This window comes from Camelus dromedarius, chromosome 27 (genome assembly GCF_036321535.1).
Source record: "Camelus dromedarius isolate mCamDro1 chromosome 27, mCamDro1.pat, whole genome shotgun sequence".
In the NCBI taxonomy this organism is placed as follows: Eukaryota; Metazoa; Chordata; class Mammalia; order Artiodactyla; family Camelidae; genus Camelus; species Camelus dromedarius.
In genome coordinates, this window is record NC_087462.1 from 806,844 (window position 1) to 824,496 (window position 17,653).

Below are 17,653 nucleotides of genomic sequence, written 5' to 3' on the forward strand. Positions count from 1 at the left end.
CACACCCAGCGGGGGCCGGGCCCCTCAGGGCCTCGCGCGGGCGCGACCGGGAAGATGGAAGCCCCCGCCATCGCCGCCCAACTCGCGCCCGCCCGGCAGTCAGTCAGACTCGCGCGCGCGCGCGCGCCCGCCCGGCCGGCCCGTCAGTCAGAGCCTGGCCGGGCGGAAGGGGCGGGGCCTCGGCGCGGGCGCGGGCTCCCCATTGGCCAACTGTGGGGGGCGGGGCTTGGCCACGCCGCGAGGCTGGCCCCGCCCCCGGCCCGCGGGAGTGGCGGCGGCGGCGGCGGCGGCGTTGGAGGCGGTGAGCGCGGTCGCGGGCGGCGGCGCTTGGGGCCGCGCGGGTGCGACCGCCGTTGGGTCGCCGCGGCCTCGTCGCCCTCCGCTCCAGGCTTGGGACGCCGTGCTGGGGAGGCCGGGCGCCCGGTGAGCCCGGCGTGCTGCACCCCTCGGGTCGGCCGGGCGGGGGCTGAGGCGGCGGGGCCGGGCCTGGGGGGAGGGGCGAACCTCGAAGGAGGCTCCCCGTGACCCCTGCCTCTGCTCACTGAACCCCCTCCGTCGCTGTCTGAACCCCTGCTTACCTGCCTGAACCCCACCTCTACTCCCCGACCCCCCACTTCTGCCTGTCACCCCTCTGCTGCCTGAACCCTCATCCCAGTTCCCTCAACCCCTCTGCTGCCTGAACCCCCACTCTGCTCCCTCAACCTGCTTTGCTAACTAGACTCCCCTCCTGCTGTGGCGACCCCCCGTTTGCATGGTTGCACCCCCTCCCCGCCCCCAGCTTCTTTTCCATCACCAGCCAGACCAGCCGTCCTACTGATGTAATGAGCGGTCTGCAGCTGTCCCCGTCCTTTCAGGGACATGGCAGCCGAAAGAGCGGTCCTTTTCCTCCGATTTTATTTTTTTGCGCGGTGGTCAACTGTTAACTCCCCAAACAGGGGAGGGTTGTAAGCTTTAGATTGTTTAAAACGCCTCTTGTCCCGAGGTCCGAGGCAGGCCTTCAGCACAGAAATGATTTATTTAGGAGCCTTTCAAAAATAATCTAGACAGAACCTTGGGGAGGGAATTTGTCTGTATTTTATTTATGAAAAAAATTCAGGCGTCTCCCTAGGTACGGAGGCAGTCATTTCTCTTTGGCACTGAGCCTCTCAGTGCCAGATGATGGAACTGAACCATCTACTTGAGGATCAAGCCCCCGCTAACCTTTGCCCTTGAGGGTTGTGTCTGCGTTGAAATCGAAAGCAAAGGATGTTAAAAACCACCGTGCAAATTCTGTTGCAGGGCACATCGCGTCAGACCTTCAAGTGCTCTGTTTGTGCCAAATCATTACCACTTGCCACATGAGTCTAAATCATGACGGATGCCAAGTATGTCCTCTGCAGATGGAAAAAGCGATTATGGCCTGCAAAGGTGACAGCCATTATTCTATAATTTCAGGAATTAGAAATGACTTTCGGGTGACAAGTAAAATCTTTATCAGGAGATACCTAGGAGTTGCTTCAGTGAAATAATTGAGTCAGAACAGTTGGCGCTCCTCTCTGTTGGCACCGTTTCTCCTTCCCCATGTAATGGGGTTTTGGTCGAGTGCTTACAAGGTTATAGTTCCGGAAGTGTCTTTTTTTTCCCCATGGTAAAAAAAATTTTTTTTTAACAGAGCCAGCTATAAAAAGGCATGTAAGGCTGTAACTCAAGGAAATGTCTGGCAGCGAGGCCTGGTAGTAAATAATGGGAGACTTTCCAGCAACGTGGTAGGAAGGGCGCCAGATTACGAGACAAAACCAAGGTCCTAGTCTGGGTGTGCGCCATCCCTTCAGGCCTCAGTTTCCTGGTCTCAGAAGTCCTGTGGTCATATCCCTTAAGAATCATCTACTGCGTTTGCATTTATGTCTTGCCAGTGCTTCTTGCCTTGGGTCAACTGTTTGTTGTGTCTTAATAACAAGGATTTTTTTTTTTTTTTTGGACGTAGGTCTTGTCTGGAAATGAGAAGTCAGCAAAAAATAAGAGAAAAAAGGAATTTTTTCTAAATGTTCAGATACTCTCCCTAGACAAAAAGCTAAGTTGTGTTTCTTCCATATGGGATTTCCGACACCACACCTCCCACCCTCTGACCCTCCCCCAAAAAAGCTCTTCAGGGCTTCTCTCTTTAGTTACTGTGAGGGCTCGTAATAACCCTGAGAGGAGAACAGCTGCTTTTATTTTATGCAAGTTTGGAAGTTGAGGATCTGTACGAGTATTACGTGTGCTCTCCAGAGAGGTGAGCACAAAAATAGAGTAAATACAGGTTAAACACTAGGTCAGCGCTCGTTGGGGCCGAGTAGGGATACTTCCTTCCCAGAGATTTATTTGTGTGTCAGCCCCATGGGTTTGGAATATTTGATGTCTGGGCCTGTCCCTCTAATAAACTTGCTTAGCACTGAGAAGGCGAAGGCATGGGTGTGTGGTAGCGCATTCCTGTTGAGCTCTTGATTGCCCGTGGTGGAAGGATGTAGATCACCTGGAATGATTAGAATGCCCAGATCGTGTGTGACTGTGGCATTGGTATGTCCAGCGGGAGAATTCCCAGTTCTGAATAGAGAATAAAACCAAGTCGGCTGCAGCCCCAGCTTCCCTGGGTCCCCTTCCCCCTTTCTTCAGAGCTACTCCTAAGCCTGCTTAGTCTGCAGCCCACACTTTCCCCGAGGCTGGGAAGGTAATTGAATACTTGAGTTTAAAAGGAAAGCACATCCTTTTAAACTAAAACACACCTGCTGGGCTGTAAACAGCTTTTAGTGACATTATCATCTACTCTGAAAACCTAACAAAGGAGTTATTTGTGCAGTTGAAAGTAGGATTTGCCTCATAAAAGTCACAATTTGAATTAATTTTTACTCTTATATCCAGCCAACCCTTTCTGTCTTAAAAAGGGAAAAGAAAAAAAAAAACCCAGAAAAACGTTCATCAGGGTCCTTGCTGCCTCTAACCTCCCCGCACAGGAATTCCTAGTTGGCTGTGACTTCTGGTTTACGTGGAAGGGTGCGAAGGAAGAAAACGGGTCTAATTCTTTTGTCATCTGAGGAAAAACATGTTTGAAAACGTCTCTGTGGCATTGCTGGTGGCGCCTAACGGCCGTTTCTGTCCCTGCAGAATTACGGTGAGAAGCTCGGGGGCCAAGATCCTGAAGAAGGCTCACATTGAAGGCATCGCTTCCTCACTAGGTGAGAGCACGTTGACGAGTGCCCGTTAGGTTAGAACAGAGGCGGCGGTGGCTTGGGAGAAGGTGGGGACTTGGCTCTCCGAGTGCAGGGTGACCCTGTGCTCCGTTTTCTCCCTTCGTGCAGGGGAACGTGATTCCTTGAGCTGAGGAAGAAAAATGGATCTGCTTTCTTAGGCCTCTCTAGAATTTGTCCCTGGAGCCCATCCTGTTCTTGGCTCCCGGACGGGCCCCTGGCAGTGTCAGGGTCCACGGGTCACGTCTGTGGCCTGCAGAGCACACTGCGCGGGTGCGCTTCCCTGAAGAAAGGGGGAGAGGCTTTTCCTCCCTCCGTCCCTTGTTTTTTGTTTGTTTGTTTGTTTTGGGGTTTTGGTGCATATCGTGTGGTGAGGCTGTAAACTGGTCCTGTTGCTGGTCCAGTCTCTGCCAGAGGTTTGAGAAGCAGTTGGGTGTGTATTTAAATTCCATCGCTGAGCCCAGGGGAGAAAGAACGGCGTGACCACCAGCACCAGCCTTGCTGCCACCGCTGGCGACACAGCTCTCAGGCTGGGGGCCAGGCCGCTGGGCAGTGGGGCGCTTTGACCCCCGCCGGAGCCCAGCTCAGCTCCAACAGCCCTGCACACAGGGCGCCTGCTCCCCAGGGCCCGCACTTCCACAGACCTGCATGCGAACGTGTTTTTTTCTCTCCTCAAAGTGAGAGTGCCTATTCCGTGTGCAGAGAACTTTTTGTCCTGTGGGAAGGTCCACCAGGGTTCCTTCCACTGGTGTCTATGAAATAGGGTCTGTTCTCCTGTGTCTTTGGAAAAACAGCTCTTGTTCAAAGCAGGACGCACACCTCCGGCAGTGTTGACCATCACCCCTTGGGCGCCGTCTTCGCTTGTGGAGACCGTGTTGGGGGGCTGGTTATTTGTGGGTGCCTTTAACATTAAACGGGAAACACTGTGCTGACTGCAGTATTATGCCTGTTGAGTTGTGGTGCTGCATCCATCATCTTGTTCAAATAAATAGCGCCGTGCTTCTGTGTCGGAATGAACGAATAAAAACTGTTGCAGCGGGGAGGTCAGGCTGAAATTCCAGGGCCTGAGATGCTGCTTTCTGGCTTTGAAGTGCCCTTGCAAAGAAGGGTGGGCAGTTTAGCAGCCCACAAAGAGCCTTTTCGTTGGCTGTTTCTCACCCCTGCCCCACCCCCACCCGAGAATACATGGCCAGCAGAGTTCTTTATTTAGTTGGCATGGGTTTGTATTGACTCTGATTGAATTTGAAATCGTCAGGCTGAGGGAAGATTTGAGGCGCATCTGAATACGTTTTGCTGGTGGTATTGTTCTGTAACCTGGAGGAATTTATCTTTGTAACCCAAACAGGTTAGGGCCAGTCCACTTGCTTTTTGAAAGCATGAAGCCTGGCAGCCCTGAACCCCAGCTGTTGTTTTGTGGCCTGAGTCCCTGGTTTGGACAACGTAGGTGAGGGCCTCCCTGCAGGTCCGGGCGAGCGGTTGCACTGCGGCACCCGAGCTCACAGAACAGAGCTGCGTGTCGGTGCCTGGGGCTCTGACATCCCCAGGCTAAGTCCATTCTCTGTCCCTCAGCTTCCCCGAACCAGGTCCCCGTCGCACCCCTGGAGGAGCTGGCCTACAGACGATCGCTTCGGGTGGCTCTGGATGTTTTGAATGAGAGAACACACTTGTGTCAGGAAAGCTCTTTGACAGCAGAAAGACCCACTCTGTCTCCAAGGGTGAAGCCTGTGGGGCTCGCCCCCTTGCTCCGAGACCCTAGCTCTTTGCCTTTACTCCATGAGGACATGTCGGGCCAGCTCGGGCCTGAGAGGAAGGGGGGTGCACACAAGGGGCTGTCAGCTTCACCCACTCATGAAAAGGACCCCACGTGCAAAGTGGACCCCAAGAAGAGGCTTGGGACAGGGGGAAGCCCACCCAACCCGGTGGTCTCCTCGGCCGGTGGTCGTTTTCAGGACAGTCGTGGATCAAGAGTACAGCGGAAAACCTGGAGCACCCTGAGTAAGAGGAGGAGGAATCCAGCTCAGGAGCGCGGCTTGTGTCAGAAGGCCCCTCTGTCTTCAGAGGGAGCTGGTGAAGAGAGTGAGATGAGGGCGGGCAGCCTGGTAGGCCTGCACTCGCCTCCCAGAGCTGCGGAGGAGGGTCCTCTGGCCCGTGAGAGCCACCTGGGGGTGCCTTTGGGTGGCCCCTCTGTCCCAGATGCCCACGGCCGCCCCGCCGAGCGGCTGTGCCCGGGTGGCAGCCAGAGGCCGAGGGTACGTGTGGCTCCACGCAGCCCCGCAGAGGAGACTGGAAGCGTCCGTCTCACCGAGAAAGGTAAGGTCTCCAGCAGGGCTGGGTCTTGGCACCGGGGTCGGGAGGCACTTGGTTCTCCCACGGCCGATTCGCAGCTGGGCGCCCGTTTGTTTTTAACCAGATCCTAATGAGATCGTTACCAAAGTAGATCCTGAGCAGAGATTTTCCCAAATCCTTTTTGTCTGTCTCTCTTACTGGGCTGTAATTATTTCAGCTGCTCCCAAACACTCATGTGTTTTTATTTGTGTCTGAACCAGCGGAGCCCGGCGGAGCACCTCGGCTGGTACGGCGGTAACTCTGCGTCTGTTCCCTGAGGATTAACTCTTTCATTCTTCACTGTTGTGGGAGCCATCATGCATTCCCGTTAAATTGGCAGGAATCTCAAAAGTGATTAACTCACTTAAAAGGCTCCTGACTTTTTCAGAGTTCCTGTGTAGACGTATTTCTGTGTGGCTGCAGCCCTGTGCTGTGCTGTTCTCCTTTTGGACATTGTAGCATCCCACTTAGTTTTGAAATGCTAATGCAGGGATCTTAATTTCTGCGTGGGTGGGTATCCCGAGCTCTCCCTGCTCCACACATACCCGTACTTGGCGTTTCTGCCTTTATTCTGCCCCTTTCAAGAGGCCGCCTCCCTGGCTCATTGGAAGCGCGGAAACAGGAGCCCCTGAGCCGTTTTCTTCAGGGGAGGTGGCCGCCTGCCACCTTGTCCCAGAGCCGCGCTTCCCCCCCACCCCCAATCCCGGGCGGTCTGGCGAAGGGGCAAAAAAGGTCCGCACGGAAGGACCTCTCACCCGATTCCTGCACTTCCCGAGCTCCCGGGTGCCTGCTCCTCCCACCCCGCTTGCTCATCTGTCTTTTAAACGTGCTCTGACCCAGATGGTCGGTCCCAGTCTGCGTTTGAAAGTGGGAAAATCTGTGTCACGGGGCCTGTGCTGCTCACACCAACATTTTCTTGGGGTGAGTCCCCGGGACCACGACAGTGACAGTCTCATCTTCTGTGACCGACAGCCCTTCAGTCTTCCGAAGAGGCACGGGAGCTTGATCCTGTTCGCTCTGTCCTGGAGGAGGACGAGGAGGACGAGGAGCCCCCAAGGATCCTCCTGTATCGTGGTGAGAAGCAGCCTCAGGGCGCGGGGCAGTGGCGGCTCCCAGTGCCCCACCGCTGTCTGTCCTGCGCAGAGCCCTTGCCCAGCGCCGAGGGGAGGGGCTCTGTGGAAGAGGACAGCCCAGCGGTTAGGTGGGCTCTGTCGCCACCGCTTGGGTGTGGCCTGGCGCTGCCTCGCGGGCCTCTGGGGATGGCGTGCATGTCCATCTGTCCGTCCCGAGAGGCAGGGTCTCCAGCCCAGGGCGCCCCCAACGTGTGCACTGCACCATGTCCTCTCTGAGAAGGGATCAGACACAGAGGCCTGACGTCCCAGCTGATGACAGATGGAAAGTTAATTTGCTTGGAACAAAATCGTTTAGAGCCAGTTCTGTTTTCAGGCTCACCCGTGAACCATTCATCTTAGCCTGGTCTGGGTGGGATGTTTTTTTCTTTAATCTTTTCGTTTTGAAATAATTGTACATTCCTGGGGTGTTGCAGAAATAGTACAGGGAGGTCCGGGGCACCTCTCCCCACACAGCCAGGGTGCAGAGCAGGCCTGTGGGGCCCTGCCACCCGCGCCCAGCCCCAGGGCGAGCGCATCTTGTCAGTGTGTCACGGGCCCGCCGGCCCGAACTGCCCGGTGTGTCTTGGGTTTTTTTCTACATTTCCACGGGGTCTGCTGATTATTCCTGGTGGTGACTGGCTATGATTTACCAGGAGTGATGTCGCTCACCAGGCCCTCCCTCACCCACCCGGCGTCTGGATGGTTCCATGCCTGGGGGGCTGCAGTGCACCTGGTGTGGATTCTGGGGAGTCACTCCTTGCGGGGTTTCACTGGGTGTGGAGAGCGGCACCGTGCCTTTCGCAAAAGGGCATTTCCTTCCTTGTTGCCACCTGAGGGTTGGTCATCTCAGCCCCCAGAAACCCTGGTGTTGGCTCTTTTCTCCCAGTTTCCCCTTCATTTGGTTTGGGGCTTTTTGCTGCTTCCCAGCTGGCCCCTTAGTTGGCTGTCTGCAGCCGAGACCCATTGTCCTCATGGGGCCCTGCCTCTTTTCTTAGAGAGGAGCTCTCCTCGCAGGGCACCAGCCCCCCGCGTGCAGCAGGCAGCCCCCCACCCTCCCCTTGGTCTCCTTTGCCTTCGTGGCCTTCCTGTTGCTGGCCCAGCACGGCAGGCCTCTTCCCCAGCCAGTGTGGATGCGAGCCCAGCTCAGCATGTGCAGGAACGGCCTCTGTTCTCTGCCAGCTTCTGTTACCTGATTTTTTTTTTAACATTTAAGTTGTTTACTTGCTTGGGAACTTTTTTGGTTGAGAATGCAGTTAAATTTTGTTCAGAAATTGGTAGTCATGATTGTTTCAGTAATTTTCTTTCTTCCCTTTTGAAGCCGCCGGCTTCTCAGGCAGGTGAGCCTCACAGAAGTTCAGTTTCTCATGGGTCTTCATCGTGTGCCTTTGTCTCCCTTTTGTTTACATGCTCACTTTTTTTTAAAAAATGCTTTACTCTGAAATAATCTGAGATTTATCGAGAAGTGGCAAAGGTGCCAGAGCCCCCGTGAGCAGGGCACGTGGTCACCCCAGGAGCCCAGCCCTTCCCTGACCCTCAGACCTCGAGGTCGCGGGAGTGGCAGACCCGCCTCCCGAGTCCTCGGGCTCCGTTACAGGTGCTGCACTCACAGGGTTGTGTTCTCAGGCTCTTGTGCCCAGCGCTTGATGGGGCTCTGACTCGTCTCTGTTTGTCTTTCTTCCAATTCTAGAACCACGTTCGTTTGAAGTAGGAATGCTAGTCTGGCTGAAGTACCAAAAATACCCCTTCTGGCCTGCAGTGGTAAGAACTCTCTGCCTGCTCGGGCAGGCCCCCCTGTTCCAGGCGCTGGGACCGGGGCCGGCATTGTCCCTAGGGAAGCGGTGGGTTTGTGGTGTCAGCGTGGGGACGCGCTTACCTGCAGAAGGGGGTCTAGTCCTTCCGGTGCAGCTGAGTGGGAGGCTCTTACCAAACAAGCTTGGAAAACCTGTCTCCACGAGAGCTCTGCAGTGCGCTCGTTAGCAGTATTGTGCACTTGGACATTTCTCTGTTGCAGCTCTTTAGTTTCTAGATTCTAGGGTTGGCATCAGTTGTATGTGTAACAAGCAGGTGTTCGGGGCCCTGGCCGAGCCCCTGGGCGGTGGGCGCCCGGCCTCGCAGCTGACGTCTGGGCGCTGCCGCCCCCACCCCTGGGTGGGCGCCTGGCCGGCGGGAGTGCTTGAGCTGGGGGCCGCACTCAGCTGCTCTCGCCCCTGCAGGTTCCCCGACTGGTCCCTCTTTGTCCTCTTCCGGCAGAGATGGGCTTCTGACGGTTGTGGCTGTAGTTGTTTAGTTTTTAGGAAGAGACAGTGGCATGTGAATCTGAAAGGTATTTGCCACAATGGAGAAGCTTTTGTTGTCGCGATGAGTCTGATCTCATCCGGGCCAGCATGGCCTCCTGGCCCGCGACAGGTCGCGGGAAGGACAGAGCGGAGGTCCGTGCAGCGTTTCAGACAAAGCACAGACTGCGGGTGAACGGGGAGCCTCGGCACAGCCCTGGGGGGCTGGAGATGGGGGCCCCTGGCCCCTAGTGCTCGCCCCCAGGCAGGCGACGTGCCCTCTGCAGTGGGCGGCCTTCTCCCCAACCTCTGCCCTTTCAGCGGTTCCCTGGGGCCCTGCTGGCTCGCCCGGGGCTCGCCCGGCGCGCTCAGTGACGCCGGTGGAGGGGGCTCCCCGGCGTGCACAGCACGGGAGGTGGGGGAGGGGCCGGACTTCCCCCAGCCGGCTCGTGAGCCTTGGGGAGGCACAGCCACGTTGGCACAGGGTAACTTGCTCTCGTTACAAACTGGTCGGAAGAAACGCCACCTGACTGTGCTCAGCTGTAAAACCACGGAGAGCGATACTGGCAGTTTCCCAGCGTTTCCCAGTGTCGGTTTTGCTTCGGTCACCCCAAGCCGGCCCTGTTCCTTGTCACCTGCTCCATGAGGTGACGTCCGGAAAGTGTCTTAAAACCCACGATCTTCTGGGTCCTTGATACCCTATGTTCTTGGATTTGCCACCAGGTGAAAAGCGTCAGGCGGAGAGACAAGAAAGCAAGTGTGCTTTTTATCGAAGGAAACATGAACCCCAAAGGGAGAGGGTAAACCTGCTGTCTGCTCTTGAGGGTGCCCCCGGGTGGAGGCTGCTTCTGGGGGGCAGGATCCAGAGCCCCACAGGTCCCCTGGCGCCCACTCCCCGAAGGAGCGTCCCAACAAAGGCTGTGTCGGAGGGCCCAGCTGTGCAGTCCTGTTTCCCAGCTTCAAAAGGCAGCCCAGCCAGACGCTGGTTGGATCTTCCATTTTCCCACAGACCACAGCAGAGTCTGGTCACCAGAGGGGCTGCGAGCAGCCACCTGCCCCAGTCTCTGACTTGCCGTGTGGTTAGCCGTCTGCTCGTCCCCACCACCGGCAGCCTGGCTCCGCGGCCCTGCCCACCTCTCAGGGGAAGGGGACTTTGGGTCACAAGATGGAGTCCGTTCCTGTTCACCTTAGCTCACTCTGCTTCCAGCATCACGGTGGCTCTCAGACGGCTGAAGCACTTTGATTGTAAAGAGAAGCAGGTGCTTCTGGTAAGTGCGTGGCCCCTTGTGCTGTTCTCGGTGGCTGGTTTGGGGGCTGGTAACAGTGTCCTCCATGTGGCTCCTGAAACCGCGGCAACTGTGGGCTGGGCCCCGGCCGTGACTCTTGGGATCCTTGCCCTGAATTCCCACCACCACCTGGGAAGTTGCTGGCCTGTTTCCCTGGCCCTGCAGGCGAGGAGCCAGAGGCTGTGTCCTGGAGGACAGGGCAGCCCACACTGAGGCGGGGGCGAGCCTGGGGCCAAGGCTTATGGCGCCTGGTGCCTGTGGGGATGATTGTTCTGCGGCTGCCCCTGGGGCGGGCGCTGTACACCCTGGGCCCCTTGGAGTGGGGTCCCTGCCTGGGGCCTTGAGCCTGAGCACTGTCTTGCGCCAGGGAGCAGTGGGCAGTCCGCACGGGACTCCCAGGACCCTCTGACCAGCCCCCTTCCATGTCTTGTCCACAAGCCCCCAGGAGCTGGTCCAACCAGGGTGCCGTCTGTTATCTGTGAAACACCACTTTTCATTGTTCCAATTTTGGAAAACACAAACCACGATTGGGCCAGGCAGTGGGCTTCCTGTGTGGGGAGCAGAGTCTGTGAGTGGGTTCCCCGGGCAGGGGCTGCCCAGAGGGACTTCTGCCGACTGGCTGTCCTTCTGAGGACAGCGAGCTGCAGGCCTCAGTTGGGGCAGCTGTGAGGAAGGTCAGCACCCACGCTGGACCCCAGCCTTTACACTCCCGGGGGTCTGGACAGAAAAGAGAGTGGGAGTTGTGTTTGGGATCTGCATGCCTTAAACACATGAGGAGTGGGCTTTATCACGAGGACGTCTGGGTTGGAGGAGATGGTTCCTGGCCTTGGGTGACCCGGACATGCTGGGGCGTCCTTAGGCCAGCCTCCTGCTTCCTGCTCCCCCAGAAAGGTTGGTTCGAATCCTGACAGGTGCGTGGGGGAGGCATCGGGCCCGTGGTCTCCGAGGGCCCTTTCCTGAGGAGCCGCACCACCTGCCGTCCCCGTGCCGGTCAGCAGGCCTGGCAGCGGCCCCAGGCGCCCTCCTCCAAAGCTGCCCACCACTTGCATCTCGCCCATGGGTCTCTGGTTAATCTCGGTCGTCCTTCCAGCTCAGGGGTCTTCACAACGGTGATGTCCTTGGTTTGCTGAAAGGCCTGGGGTCCCCTCCTGCCAAGGGCAGCACTTCCTCCAGGCCAGCCCTCCCTGTTCTGAGCAGTGGGCCCAGAGGCATCTTCTCAGTGAGGTGTCTCTCCAGGGGCCCCCAGGCCTCTCCGTCTGCTGCCTGTCGCCTGTACTTGAGTGTGTTTCCCACCCTCCTTCTCTGGGGGTCTCTGGTTCTCTCTCGGTCCCGAGGATCGACCCACAAGTGACTGTTCTCTGAGCAGCCCAGGCCCTAGGTGTGCCTCGGGAGTCCTGCTCAGGGTCCCCTTTATGGACAAGGAAACTGGGGATGCAGAAGGTTGGAAGAGCTCCCCGTGGCCTCCCCTGACGCCCACCACCTGGGTCCCGTTGCAGGACCAGGCCAAGGAGGACTTTGACCAGGCCATCGGCTGGTGCGTCTCCCTGATCACCGACTACAGGGTCCGGCTGGGTATGTGGGGGGCACGGGCGCTCTCACAGGGATGCCCCCGGTGGCCGTCCCACCGGCCTCTGGCGGCCTTCTCCCCACAGGGGTGGCTGGGCAGGCACCTGGTGGGGGCTGATATCCTGGGCCCACACGGAAGGTGGGTCTCCTCCGAGTCAGAGATTCCAGCCGTCCCAGGCCTGGCTGCTGGGAGCGTGCAGGCCATGGCTCGTTAGCAGGCACCCCGCGGCGCTCGCGCCGCACTGCCCATGCGCTCCCCGGCCGGACGGCGCTGGAGGGAATGTCCTGAGTGCCCGGCCTCACGTGTGACTGGCTCCCTCTCCTCCTGCCCCCGCAGGCTGTGGCTCTTTCGCTGGCTCCTTCCTGGAGTATTACTCGGCTCGTATAAGTAAGTCCGCCAGTGCCTGCTCCAGATGGGACCTGCTTTCTAGCCCTTCAGGAGCAGCAGCCCTGTGTCTCAGCCCCGGCAGGGTGTGCCTGGTGGGGCGGGGCATCCCAGGCGGACCCAGGCTGTGCGGCCGCCCCCTGGTCCATTGGTTTTCTCCCTGGTGTGGGGCCTGGACAGCAGCTCCAAGTGCACACCCACCACTGTTGCCGGTGCCTGCCCATGTGATCCACTGAGTTTGGGAAGCCTCGCCCGATGCTGGAGCATCCAGCCGACCCTTCCCTCTGGCTTTCCTGGGCCTCGATTTTCCGTGACTCTGGTCATTTTGGAGGAGGGGCCAGGCAAAGGGCAGAGCTGGGGAGAGAAGGGAGAGTCCTGTCAGAGGAAGATCCCCTGGGGAACATGGCAGTTCCTGCTTGAGCCGCTGTCTCGGATCCGAGGTGTCCGTGGTCTGCCCGCTGTCTAGCCTGGCCCATGTGGTTGCCAAGGGTGCCTGCAGTCAGTGAGAGGATGTGTGTTTTCTCCACAGGCTACCCTGTCCGCAAGTCCATCCAGCAGGATGTCCTGGGCACCAGGTTCCCCCAGTTGAGCAAGGGGGACCCCGAGGAGCCTGTGGCAGGGAGCCCCCCAGGCAGGAGGCAGGCCTGCAAGAAAGTCCTCCCCGACCGGTCCCGGGCTGCCCGGGACCGGGCCAACCAGAAGCTGGTGGAGTACATTGTGAAGGCCAGGGGCGCGGAGAGCCACCTGCGGGCCATCTTGAAGAACAGGAAGCCGTCCAGGTGGCTGAAGACGTTCATGAACTCGGGTCAGTACGTGACGTGTGTGGAGACGTACCTGGAGGACGAGGAGCAGCTAGACCTGGTGGTGAAGTACCTGCAGGGCGTCTGCCAGGAGGCGGGCAGCAGGGCACTGGCGCATGCGAACGGGGACAGGGTCCGCTTCGTCCTGGATGTGCTTCTGCCTGAGGTCAGTGGCCGGCAGCCCTTCTGTGCAGGGGGTCCAGGGAGGGGGGCTGTGGCCAGAGCCCCAGCCCAGCTGCCCAGGGATAGGGTTCAGCCCGATGTCCTCCAAAAGTCCTCTTTGGGCCAGTGTGGCACGGAGACATCTGTGGGCAGGGCCTGGGGTCTGGGTGCCTGAACCTCTCCATGGCTCAGGGGCTGGGGCTGTGGCCTCGGCCCCTGCAGGTAGTCACTGTGCAGGGGGAGAAGTTCCTTGAGGAAGGGGAGTTGTAACTCTGCCTGATGGACTTTGCTGGGGCACCCGTGGGGCAAAGAGTGGGCACACCACTGCTCTGGGGTTTTTTTGAGTCCAGAGCGAGCACTGCCCTGCGTGTGCGGAAGAACATCCCTAAACTCAGGAGTTTTGAGCTTTACTATTGTGAAAGTTTCAAATATTTAAAAAATAAAACAGCATCAAGAACCCATTCTCCGACTGGAGTAGTGACCTCCTTCCGCACGTGCCTCCCGCCCCCTCCTTCTGGACTTTTTATCCTTAAGGACTTCAGCGTGAATCCCCAAAACGGGCAGTCCTGCCCCCAGGGACCCTGGGCCACGTCTGGGGCCTCTGTGGCTGTCAGAACCGGGGGCCCCGGGCGTCCCGTGGAGGGGCGGGGAGGACGTGTGGTGCCCTGGTGTGTGCCATGGGGACTCCTTCTGAAGTGGCCACAGTACTGCTGTCTCATCTGAAAAAATTAACGAGTCCTTGGTGTCAAGTCATCTATTGTGTATTCAAGTTACCGTTCTGTACTTTTTTTTTTCTGTGAACGTCCACATTTTTTAAACTGCCCTTTTTCGTTTGGGTCCTATTTTTTATTCTTTGCCTTTAGTGATGTGAACACTCACCTTTCATCAAGAGAGCGTTGTTGGTTTAACTTGGGAACCTCGTTACAGGCAGAGGTTTCGCAGGTTGTGCACCTGTCTCTGTGCTGTGAGCCGGGAGGTGTCCGGAGGCTGGTGCAGGCCGCTGGGCCTCGCCTGGGCCTGACCCGTGCTGCCTTCTCGCAGGCCATCATTTGCGCGATCTCTGCAGTGGACGCAGTGGATTACAAGACGGCCGAGGAGAAGTACATCCGAGGACCGTCGCTTGGCCACCGGTAGGCCGCTTGAAGCGCCATCCCCACCTCCGCACACACTGGTAGCCATGCCTCAGGGCCCCTTTCCTGGTGCATCAGCCCAGGTGGGTGCCCAGTGGGTATGTGGACCACAGGAGCCTAGGAGTCACCAGATGGACCCAGCGAAGCCAGCGGTGGCCATTCCTGTCTTACGGGGGCCCAGGGTCTCTGAGCTGGTCCGCTGTGCCCCGTGTCCTTGGCGGGGCTGACGGACTCCCTGATGTTCTGCCCCGTTGCTCTGTCCCCGTGGCTGTTTGCGGAAACAGCCAGGTTAAGCAGTGGCAGCTGCCCGCCGCCCCTGGCCGCCCAGAAGAAGGCTGTGATCAAGATGTTTCTCCGGAGCTGGTGTGCTGCACCGCCCTCGGGCTGGTGGCCTCCTGAGCCCCTAATCCCCTGTCTGGGCGGGCTGCCAGGCCTTGCCGGGAGCAGGCGGGGCCCGCGTGGCAGTGACAGGCTGAAGACTCAACTAGACTGAAAGGCAGGGGCTCCACCTGGGCGCCCGGGCACTGTGTGGTCCGGGCCGCCACCCCGGGACCCCGTCCTCCCTGGGCACAGCCCTGGGTGCATCACCGGCTCGCAGTGGACAGCTGTCCACGGGAGTGGCCGGGGCTCTGTTCCCCAGAGGTCTGACCCACTGAAATGACAGAGGAGGGAGGTCCTTGGGAATCAGAGGTGTCTTTTCTGCCCTGGGTCTAAGTGATTGGACCCAGCATGCTCCATACCCGAGGCGAAGGCACTGTTCCCTGGAGAGAGTGAGGGTGGGCGGTGTCTCCTGTCCCTCTGTCCGTGGCGCTGGCTGGCGGGAAGATTGTGAGTCCTCTGCAGCCTCCACTGCCCAGACCCTCAGACATCCCGTGGGGGTGAGGGTCGCGTGTCATGCATCACCACCCTCTGTCCCTTGCGCCCCGGGGTTGTGTTGCGAGGGGTCTGGAGCAGTTTCGCAGTGTCTCCATTGCGGTGTCCTTGGGCGGCTGTCCCGCATCCTCGCTGGCCGTCGCCCTCAGGACCAGTGCTGCCCGTCTGTCCTGAGGGGTGGCCCATCTGGCAATGATGGGATTTTTATTAACAAAGAATCACTTAAGTGCAGTTTGGTATTTTATAATCTTTTGTGTTTAGTTTATTTTTTCATTGTGTTGAAATACATGTAACATGAAATTCACCATCTTACCCACTTCTCAGTGCACAGCTCAGAGGCAGTAAGCGCATTCACTGTCATGCAACCCTCCCCACCACCATCTCCAGAGCTGTCTCGTCTTCCCAGCCTGAAACCCTGTCCTCATGAAACACTGACTTCTCTGTTTATGTTGTATAAAACACAATTAATGACTGAAATGAAGTTTTCGCCTTTTGTCTTGAAGGGAAAAGGAGATATTTGATAACCAGCTCCTGGAAGAAAGGAATCGGCGTTGCTGAGGCTGGAGGAGGCTGTGCTCGTGCCTGGGAGCCCCGGGACCGCGGGCTGGGCTGTTTTCCTCCCTGTGTCTGTGGGGTGTCTTACTGGCTCTCCTGGAAGTTACAGTTCCTGGAGAGTTTTGAAGGACAAAGCTGCATTTTTTTTTTTTTATTTCACTTCAGTGGCTGTGCCTGTGCTGTATGCGTTCATAGAAGGTGCACATTTGTTTTTTATGTTAAAAAGCATCGTATCCGACATTAAACAGGAGTTTTAGACAGACTCTGGTACGAGCCTACAGTTCCCAAGACATCAGCGTAGTTCGACTGCCTCCATGCCTCTGACTCATTCCAAGGACAGCTGGTGTTAGTCAGGGTCAGGCAGCGCCTCAGACCCGCTGCTTTCTCGTGTCCGGCCTCCGCTGTAGCCCTTGAGCCGAGTGCAGGCCGAACCCGAATCTCTCTGCCTCTTTCCACTCAGCCCCGGTGCAGGGACTGAGCCCGGCCACCCTCCTGGACAGCTGGGACGGCCCCACGGTGAAGGCATGTGCGGCCGGGGCCAGGTGCAGCCAGGACAGACACGAGCACACCAGCCCAGGCCCAGCGTCCAGACGCCCAGAGCAGGAGCGGGTCCCAGCGCCGCTGGCCAGCACACACCCTGGTGCTTAGGGGCCCAGGGCGGCTTCCCAGCCCTGGGGACGCAGCTCGGCACCCGCAGTGGAGCACTTACGCTTCAGTGAGGCCGCGAGGCCAGTCCTGAGCCCCTGCCGCGTGGTCGCCGTGCACTCAGCATCGCACCCGCAGGCCTGAGAAGGGCGAGCTCTGGCGGCCCCGCTGCGGAGTCTGCCCTGGTTGGCCTGAGGGGCTCCCAGCTCGCTGCTGTGGCCCACTCCCTTCTAGAAAAGTCCGACCGCGGGACCCTTGGGCAGCGAGCACCTCAAGATGGGTTGGGGCGGAGAGTGGGGGCCTGTGGGTGGGGGTCCTGGCAGGAGCACAGCGCTGCTGTGAAGTGTTCTGTATGTCTCTGTGCCCAGCTCTGGTTGTGGAGCTGAGCTGTTGACTGACATTAAACGCCATTTCGCAGCCCTGCCTCTTCTCTCCTGGGCCCGCGCGCAGCCCGCCTCCACTCAGGCAAGCTGTGCTGTCCCTGATGGCCGCTTCCTGAGGCCTGTTCCTCAGTGCACAGGTGGTTCCCATGTTCACCCAGTGGAGCGGATGCCTGCCAGGTCTGCGGCGCGGGTGCATGCTGGGCTCCTGCTCCCGGTCCCATGCCTGCAGGTGTCTCCGCTCCCGGCGCTCCCTGTGTCCACGTTCTCTGGCTTCTGAGGACATTTGCCTTAAAACTGCGCCCTAGAGCCAGTGGGGCTGGCAGTGCTGGGGGTGGGAGTCTGTTGATACCCTGGTTGGTGTTGGGAGGGCAGAGCCAGCTGCCCTAACACGCCACGTGAGGAATGTTCCAGAAGGGCCTGCGAGGTGGCCACGGCCCCCCTGGGAAGACAGTGCCCTGGGCTGCTTCTGAAATATCAAAAAGACACTGCACCCAGCACGACTCGGGGTGCAGCTGGGGCCCCCGCCGGCCGCCCGTGGTCTGCTCCCCCATCCTCTTCCCTCCCTCCACAGGGGTCTCCCCTTGGCCGTCCTGGGCTCTGTCCGGTTGGAGTTGCAGCCGGCCACACCTCTGCATGGAATCCTCGCTGTCCTTGTGTTCCTTCCCCTCCCAGGGCCTGCACCGCTGCCCTGGCCGCCATCTGCTGCGCCCAGCCCATCCGTCCCTACATCTCCTTTCAGCCGGACCCGAGGCCCGGGGCTGCCTTTTCTCAAGTGGGTTTCCTTTTCTGCTGCCCAGACGGCTGGAGGGACAGTCAGCCCCCCAGTCACGTTTAAGCAGAACCAGTTCCTGGAAGGGGTATTTTCCTTCCTGCACTTCGGCACCTCTCCAAGCCCACTGTTTATCTACAAAATTGACTTAAAAAGTAGTACACGGAGTGAGAATCTCAAGTCAGA

The 17,653-nt window shown here is 58.5% G+C and overlaps 1 protein-coding gene across 3 annotated transcripts; it reads left to right on the forward strand.

The window, feature by feature from the left end:
• The first annotated feature begins 278 nt into the window (after nt 1-278).
• Nucleotides 279-16,732, forward strand: PWWP3A (PWWP domain containing 3A, DNA repair factor). Of its 3 annotated transcripts, none has more exons than XM_064479631.1 (14): nt 279-423; nt 1,279-1,407; nt 1,964-2,049; nt 3,121-3,191; nt 4,773-5,513; nt 6,501-6,602; nt 8,328-8,398; nt 9,637-9,713; nt 10,121-10,181; nt 11,696-11,771; nt 12,103-12,153; nt 12,680-13,116; nt 14,154-14,242; nt 15,619-16,732. In XM_064479631.1, exons 2-14 carry the CDS (start codon nt 1,351-1,353, stop codon nt 15,671-15,673), a joined length of 1,974 nt encoding a protein of 657 aa, XP_064335701.1. In that variant the 5' UTR covers nt 279-423; nt 1,279-1,350; the 3' UTR covers nt 15,674-16,732. The 3 variants fall into 3 exon arrangements, with proteins under 3 accessions (XP_064335701.1, XP_031293941.1, XP_010996115.2); XM_031438081.2 differs by having other exon boundaries at nt 283-301; XM_010997813.3 differs by lacking the exons at nt 279-423; nt 1,964-2,049 and having other exon boundaries at nt 1,278-1,407.
• Nucleotides 16,733-17,653: the final 921 nt, after the last annotated feature.

What these genes read in the sequence shown, in the direction of transcription:
- PWWP3A (XM_064479631.1), top strand. Translation starts at nt 1,351, where the DNA reads ATGACGGATGCCAAGTATGTCCTCTGCAGATGGAAAAAGCGATTATGG. An exon ending in CGTCCGTCTCACCGAGAAAG is followed by an intron (nt 5,514 to 6,500) that starts GTAAGGTCTCCA and finishes TGTGACCGACAG; the next exon opens with CCCTTCAGTCTTCCGAAGAG. An exon ending in GTATTACTCGGCTCGTATAA is followed by an intron (nt 12,154 to 12,679) that starts GTAAGTCCGCCA and finishes TTTTCTCCACAG; the next exon opens with GCTACCCTGTCCGCAAGTCC.